Genomic DNA, 8,353 nt, shown 5'->3' on the forward strand with positions numbered 1-8,353 from the left:
GGCTTTACTCAATGTATGTATGTTATTATACCAGGAAGTTCCATTTTGTTTCATATGTAATATCCAGTTTATGGGTTTATATGAGGTTTGGAATGATTATTAAGTCAAACCCGTCTAATATTATCCTCTGATTTTAGTACATTTTAGAACTGGAGTCTGAGGTGGGCTCGCTGTGTCGCGTCTCTGTGACGTAATCGAAGCTGCGGCGGCTGACTCCAGCTGTGGCTCGTGAGGCATTTACTAAATCCTGTAAAATCAATCGCCCTTTGTACTAAACTGAAGTTATTTCTATAATGTGGATAATACAGATACAAACCCTGGCATGTTCTGATTTCTGATTCGTGTTTTATTTTTATTTAACATGCTGGAGCACAGCTGTTTTAGATTCTCTTCTACAACAGGAAGAGGATGTATCGAATTGTAATGTCAGATTTTGTTAATAAAGTTATTACTAAAAAAAACAACACGCGAGGCATTTAACGGAAAACGAAACTAATGGCAGATGCGGAGTAACCTGTTTATCCTTTCGGGTGGAATACAAGGAAGCAGCACTTTGTCCTGGGAGTACTTGGTCATTCAGGTTCACCGTTTAAGCGTTGGTAGTAGCAACTTGGTACATTTATAATGGAAACGAAAAACTACGTCGCTCTACTAAATGAACGTAAACTGTCAACAAAATCGGACCTGAGATATGAGGACGTGGAAGCTGTTGGACCTGCTCACAGTAAAACGTGAGTCGCAAATATTTCTGCATGCCTTGTGATCCGGTGATTTGTGCCTGATTAAAAAGATCTGAAGAAATTTGAGTAGAACCTTAAATAATGAGAGGTGATATGTTCCCACTGGTGTGGTTTGTGGAATGCAGTACTATTATATATATCTGTCTGCCCGTCCATCCATCCATCCATCTATCTTCTTGTATGTAGACAACTCAATGCGATTGTAAACAAATTCGTTGTTGTACTGACAACAGTGAAAACAAAAAGAACAAAAATCCAAATGAAGTGGTTGAAAATGTCCAAATTAATTATTCACTTACTATTGAATAAACCGATTCATCCTGGCAGCCAGAGTTTCCAGATGAACACCGCCTCTGTCATTTTACCCCCTGGGGTGTCTGTGGATTTCTTTCTTTTAGATTTACCATAAGGGCAGTCCTGAATGGTAAAGCCTATCCGGAGGGTGTGGGCAAAAACAAGAAGGAAGCCCGACAGGCAGCAGCTGAAAATGTCTTGAAAACATTGGTGAGATGATATATTTTCTGCTGGTGTGAATTTCAACATTTCGCAGCATGCAAGTCATTTCAGATCTCTTCGACATACATTTGGTTTCACCTCGGCAGACAGGAAGTGTAACGGAAGTTCCCACGACTCCGGTTCAAAAGCCAAGTGCCACTCAGGACAACTGTATAAGTTGGCTCAATGAATACGGTCACAGGAAAGGCGTGAAAATAACACCTGTTGAGTCAGCAAGGCTGGATCAAAATTATATTATTCAGTAAGTGTCCTCGCTGCATTCAGATCAAATGCTCACACTCGCCATTTCTGTACCACCTGTTTGTGATGCTTTTACGAGAAGCTTTCGGTTATTTTCCTTCTGAAACATTTTGTCAGGTTGATTCAGAAAACACAACCAGCTTTAGGTGTTGTTGGTTCATAATGAGACATGGAGAGGAAGCGGTGAAGCAAAATGTGTTTGATGTTAGATGCTGTTACTTCGTGGTTGGTGATAAGGAGTATCCACCTGCCACTGGGAAGACAAAGAAAAAGGCCAAGGAGGAAGCAGCCAGGCTTGCCTATGCTCAAATACAGGTGTGTGATATTCTACTACTGTACTTCCGGCTTGTCCCATGAGGGGTCGCCACAGCAAACCAACCTTCTCCTCTTCACCCTGTCCTTTGCATCGTCCTCCCCAACACCTTCCACTCTCATGTCCTCCCTCACTACGTCCATGTATCGTCTCCTGGGTCGACCTCTAGCCCTGTTCCCTGGTAGTTCCATCCTCAGCATCCTTCTACCGATATAGTCCCTGTCTCTCCTCTGGACATGTCCAAACCATCGAAGTCTGGTCTCTCTGACCTTGTCTTCAAAACGTCTAACCTTCACTGTCCCTCTTATTGTCTCATTTCTAATCCTGTACGACCTGGTCACTCCCAAGGAGAACCTCAGCATCTTCATCTCCTCCACTTCTAGCTCCGCCTCCTGTCTTTTCCTCAGAGCCACTGTCTCTAAGCCGTCCATCATGGCTGTCCTCCACTGTCTCCTGTAGACCTTCCCCTTCATCCTCGCTGACACGCTCCTATCACAGAGCATTTTTAATACTTTTTTCTTTCATATTTCCCCCCGCAAGACTGACAAACAGAAATCCATGGCATCAAGTCAAACAGTGGACGAATTGAATGTCAGTGCGTCGGACATGAGGTGAGCACAGCTGTCTGACTCTGCTTAGCTTCAAGTTATTGGAAGATTTAATGTTGTCTGATGTGCCTTTGTGTTGCAGCGGTAAGACAACTATGAGTTCGACACCAACTGATGGAGGTTTTAGAGATTTTAATTTCATTGGACTCATCAACAACTACTGTCAGGAAAAAAACCTCACTGGTACTTATGTACCTGTAAAGCGATGTGCCCCAGCACATGCCTCTCTGTGAGTATGGCGTGACTAAAACCGAACTCCAGATACGTGTCAGCCACCTTGCAACACAATGTTGTGACTATTTCCTTCCTAATTGCAGGTTTTCCTACAAATTAGTAATCGACGGTAAGGACTACCCTGTGGGTGAGGGCAGGAACTGTAAAAAAGCCAAACAAAGTGCAGCACAGCTGGCCTGGTCTGCCCTTCAAGAACAGCCGGACTGGGACAGCAAGGTATATAACATTTCATGTTGTTTATCCACGACAAATAATGTTTCATTTGCTACGGTGCCTAGTAATCAGGTAATGAAATTATTGTGTCACAGGTTCCGTCAGACGATGCTTAAAAATATTATGAAGAAGAAAGTAAAACTAAGATGGATAAATAAAACCAAATAAAATATAGGCCTAGTCAAAAAAATCAGTGTAAATGCCGGTAATGGTATTTAGTAATTATGTTCTGATTCTGATTCGAGTAAGGGGACAACACCGAACAACAGGATTCTTTAGAACATCGGTGACTTAACTTCGAACAGGAAGTTAGTTTCATGCTGATGTTGCACCGAGTGTCAGTTAATATGAAGGAAAGTAACAGCAGAACATAACCTTTGTCCCTTCAGCTTTCTTTCGGATCAGCTGAGTCTGATGTTGCACCCACCAGCCTGTTAACACCGAGCACGCTGTAAGGCACTAACCGAGCAGAGCAACACATGGCACAGCTGAATGTTGAGAATATTCTACTAGTGATTCTCTTTTTCCAAAGAATGGACTGTGAACAAAGCCCAGACGCCCCGCCAGAAACTGCAAGTGACTTAGTTGTTTCCACTGATTCACCCAAGAATCAGGTCAGTTATTGTCTCCCCCCCCAATGAACTTGTGTTTTCATTCCTTTTTTTTTGGCGTGTGGTTTGTTTTTTGCCAAATTTCTGCAAAAATGACTGAACTAGAAAAGAACTCGGAGAGCGCAGATCTCCGCCAAGCAGCTCATTTCCCTATACACAAAAAAATAATGGTACTATATTATTTTCTCTACATTTTGAGATTCCTTGACCATGAAAATATTCCATTAGTAAGGGGATTCACATTGACAAAATTATTAGTTCAGTTGTTAGTCACAGCAATCAATTTTTGCTGTGGTGGTTTTCTTCTGGATCTAGCTCCATCTATGCCGACTAGGAAGGGGCCTAAGATGGAGCCTTGCAGGACATCGCATGTCATAGGACTTTTCCAGGATGTTTTTAGTCACTCCACAAAGATCACAGATATATTCAGTGAGAGTGAAGAGGACATATTCACGAAACATTCATTTATAGAATAGGTTTTGAATGTTTCCATGTTTCTTGCCGGTAATTGGTTTTCTTAATTCCCATTACAAAGCTTGAAAGTCCACTTATGAAGCCCAAAATAAGGTAAGAAGGCACCATTTAGAGTTACCGTACAGAAATATCTCGCTTCATGGTGATAATATTTTCATCAGACTTGCAGCAAGTTTCAGCCACATCGCCGCCAGCATAGAGGTAGAGTGAAAAGATGTCACTCAAGCAAATTTGCTGCGTTGCTTTTTTTTTTAACCTTTTTAATCTTTACGTCATGATTTATTTGTATTCATCAAGGAGCCTGACAATTTCAAGGCCCCAATTAGTGGAAGGAGTGACGGTGAAGAAAAAACCGCGACGGCAGTCTCAAGGTAGGGAAAGAAAAGCATTTGAAATATTATCATGAGTTTGTGTTGCATATAAAATCCTGTGTCAGATTTTTTACCTCGGCAGTGTTTGTGCTAGTCTCAGCAGGTTCACGTCAGAATACGATTCCATCGAGCGTCTCGGTTCAGGAGCCTTTGGTAGAGTTTTCAAGGCACGGCAAATATTGGTGGAGAAATATTTTGCTGTGAAGATTGTCCGCTCGAAGGAGTAAGTCGAGAGATCGATGAACTTCCTGTGAATACGTCCGATACAATCCGCTATGCGGAATGCATGAATGGCACTTTGCTGCTACAAGCTAAGAAAACATCAATCTGTTGTGGCTGCTTTAATGATGGAAACTGCAAAAGGGGGAGTAAAATGAACTCTAATCTTCATAGATTATATATTGTGCAGCCTTTGTTTCATGCAAAACTGAGCCGTATTCTTGTTCAGGAAATCTCTGCGTGAGGTAACTGCATTAGCAGAACTCCATCATTGTAATATTATCCGATACTTCACATGCTGGCTGGAGGATTCAGGATACCAGTGGGAGAGTTCAGCCAGCAGTTCCGGCAGCTCACAGTAAATCCCATCCACTCAGTAAGATCCTCACTGAACCGTTACCTGTTTGTAAAACAAGTCATTTAAAGTTTTTGCTTTGGTAGGTCGGCCAGCGATTCCTCGATTAAGTTCCTCTACATTCAGATGGAGCTGTGTGACAGCAGGACGCTTAGATTGTTGATCGATGAGAACAATCAAAATGTGAAGAAATTGCTGAAAGACTCCAAAAGAAAAGAAGAAAGTCTCAAAATCTTTAAGCAAATAGTGTCTGGAGTGGAGTACGTTCACTCCAAAAAATTCATCCACCGAGATCTGAAGGTATGAAAGTGTGGGAAAAAAGCGAAACATATTTGATTGAAGCGGCATTCATGGAATGTATTTGTGTGTCGCTTTCCCACCTCCAGCCTGCCAACATCATGTTTGGGAAAGATGGAAACGCGAAGATTGGAGACTTCGGCCTGGTCACTGTTGAGAGTGGAGATGCTGAGAACCTGCTGGAGAGAACCGTTTACAAAGGAACGCCATCTTACATGTCTCCTGAGCAGGTGAGACGTTCTGTGCTGGCAGTAACTTAAATCACTGCAGCCGTAGCATGTCAATGATATTTGTCAAAGTTCTGCTCTTGTTCTGTTTTTTTTTTTTTTAACAGAAAAGCAGTACAAACTATGACCGGCCGGTGGATGTATTTGCGCTGGGGTTGATTTTCTTTGAACTGCTTTGGCCTATACCCACTATTCACGAAAGGAATGCGGTAAGAAATCATGCTACAAAGTCAATATTGACCATTTACTGATAAGCCCATTTACCACTTAAGAAATATTGATTGGTTGGTATTTAAACGTAACGAGAACTCTGCAGGCTCTGTTCTTGTTATAGTTATTTTAATTAGTTAGTGCAGGTTATTCTATTACTAAATTGGCATTTTGTTTTGTTTTCTAACACCACCACTGAAGTGGAGGAAGTGGAGGGGGACATAGGATGGGATCCGTCCGTCTGACACAACTCAGGAACGTTGTTCATCTATAATAACATAGTGGGGGACTTTTACTGATCAGGAACTTTAGTTTTGTATTTTTTGCTTTCCTTAATGACAATTTAACTCACACCGGGAATGAGATTTGTCTTCCGCTCAAAAATTAAAAAATATTTCCCAAAGTATTCTGATCAGAATCAGAATACTTTAATAATCCCATAGGAAAATTATATAAAACTGCAGTGTATAATATATACTGCAGAGGAGCATTTTTCCTTGTCATTTTTTTTTATTTCTCAGATAAGCAATTAACAAAAATTTGAAGATAGTCCTCTCCAATTTGAAAAATGTGTTTGGTGAAGATAAGAATATTTCGTGCCTGCTTTTTATGTCAGCTATCTATGAAGCAGAGTCTTGTTTTTCTTTAGAAAGTATTGCTAAATGCTATTAAAGGTCTAAATTACTTTCTGTAAGGCACGTGGGATCATCTTTATTCTTGAAATGTACATGGAGTATTTCCTGGTGTTCTTGTGCATTCCCTGTGACGTGCCCGCGTGTCTTCAATCAGCTTGTATTCCATAAACTGAGTCTTCCTCCCTTTCATTACTGCATGAATTCCAGATTTGGAATGACGTCCGAAACCAGAAGCCTCCACCAGATTTCTTGTTGAATTTCCCCCTCGAGGTACGAGAATAATTTATGTTGAATAAGTAAAGTGGAATTGAGTGGAGAATCGAACTCACTAGTAGATTTTACTGTGTTGGAAGCCAAACAGCTGCTGATTTATCTGTTGCAGAGCAAAATGATCAAATCAACGCTGCATGCGAAGCCAGGAGACCGACCTGAAGCAAGTCAGCTGAAGAAGGACTTGGAGGCGTACATGGAGACACTCGGAAAAAAGAGTTGTGAGAGGCTGACGGGTGGAACAAAACGGGTGGACCTGAACGGGTGATAACGGGTGGAAATGCTCAGTCAGGCTAAAGCGTCACAAACACTTACTGTATATGATTATAACATGCCATAATACTTTTAGTCATTTAATTACACTTCATGCTCCTATGTGATAATATGTTCTATAGTATGATCCATCGATGGGATGAGCGACATGACTGTGCATTTTATAACCAGGGAATGCGTTTCCTTTTTTAAAAAGTAATGTGTTTTTCACAAGTACCTGATCGGCTGGTAATGAAATAATGTAACTCCACTTCAAAACTGTTAAATCAGTTTGAAGCAGATGATCTGCTTTATTTTTACATGCTTCTCAGAAGTGACGTGTGGTGAGGTTCATGGCTGGTGAGGCACTGGCTACGTTTACCATGGCAAAATGTATTTAATCCGATCAGAGTTCCGAGTAAAATTGTGATCGGATGCACTGTGTTCATGGACCCTAAAATATTGATCCGATTAGGACTTGCGTGTTCATGCATCACACTTTCAATCGGAAAAATATATTTTGACATGCGCAATTTATACCAAATATACCGGAAATAATAGAAGAAGCCGCCGTAGCGACTTCCGTTGTAAACAAAACATGGCTCCGCCCTTTTCTGCTTGAAACGTTAGCGTTATTTTGCGCGTTTTTCCCGTTTGCGCTTTTAGTTTCCTCCTTTAATTTCTCCGGCAACGTGTTTGTCTCAGATATTGACCAGTTCTGTCTTTCGCTCGCTCTGCTTCAACTAGCTTCTGAGAATAGCAGAAGCGCGTGTAGCTGACGTCACAGACATGTGCAGTAACGACGGCTCGTACCGAAACATCGGAATAAGTGTTTTCATGCACCCTGATCATTTAAATGTATGACCGCAGATAAATGTTGGAGGAAGTGTGGCATGGTTGGTGATCATACACACATTTTCTGGAATTGCCCTAAAATAAAAATATTTTGGGAAAACATAAAGAAGCTGAAGCTATTTTCAGAACAGATCTCCCATTGGATCCCCTTGTGTTTGTTCTTGACATGTATCCCAGTTAAATTGGCTTAAGCCCCGCCCACCCGCTGTAGCCCAATGGATACAAACATTTAAATATGTTTATTTGATGACTGCCCAACTACAATTTAAAATGTGTCGGAGTTTTGTATTTGATGTGTATGCATAATTATTTCTTCACTATGATTGTAACTCTTCCTTGTGTATTACCAGACATTTTGCTTGTTGTAATGTGATTTTTTTTTTTGTGTGTGTGTTATAAAATAAAAAAACTTCAACAAAACAAGAAAAGCATCGATAACTAACTTCAGTTTTAGAAGTGTCTGTCTCAATTGAGGTCACTGCCAGGGAAGAAAGTCGTCCTCGATTAGTCCCGGGCTTCCTTTCATTATTACCGGTACCTTCTTTTCCAATTGAAAGTCCGTCCATCAATCCATCCATCCATCCATGGAGACGAGACGACCTCAATCATCTCATCTACGGCCGCTTTACCCACCTTGCAGGTCACGGGTGTTGCTGGAGCATATCCCAGCTGACTATGGGCAAGAGGCGGGTTACACCCTGGACGTGTCGCCA

The 8,353-nt window shown here is 41.3% G+C and overlaps 1 protein-coding gene across 1 annotated transcript; it reads left to right on the forward strand.

The window, feature by feature from the left end:
- Window positions 1-624: 624 nt before the first annotated feature.
- Window positions 625-8,007, forward strand: LOC137896046 (interferon-induced, double-stranded RNA-activated protein kinase-like). The gene is made up of 17 exons (XM_068741577.1): window positions 625-731; window positions 1,139-1,244; window positions 1,343-1,497; window positions 1,706-1,811; window positions 2,350-2,420; window positions 2,500-2,646; window positions 2,735-2,867; window positions 3,254-3,315; window positions 3,397-3,478; window positions 4,247-4,320; window positions 4,421-4,543; window positions 4,769-4,897; window positions 4,981-5,194; window positions 5,281-5,421; window positions 5,526-5,627; window positions 6,471-6,533; window positions 6,646-8,007. The coding sequence occupies exons 1-17, from the start codon at window positions 625-627 to the stop codon at window positions 6,799-6,801; spliced, it is 1,971 nt and encodes a 656-aa protein (XP_068597678.1). The 3' UTR covers window positions 6,802-8,007.
- Window positions 8,008-8,353: the final 346 nt, after the last annotated feature.

Source organism: Brachionichthys hirsutus, chromosome 7 (assembly GCF_040956055.1).
Source record: "Brachionichthys hirsutus isolate HB-005 chromosome 7, CSIRO-AGI_Bhir_v1, whole genome shotgun sequence".
Lineage (NCBI taxonomy): Eukaryota > Metazoa > Chordata > Actinopteri > Lophiiformes > Brachionichthyidae > Brachionichthys > Brachionichthys hirsutus.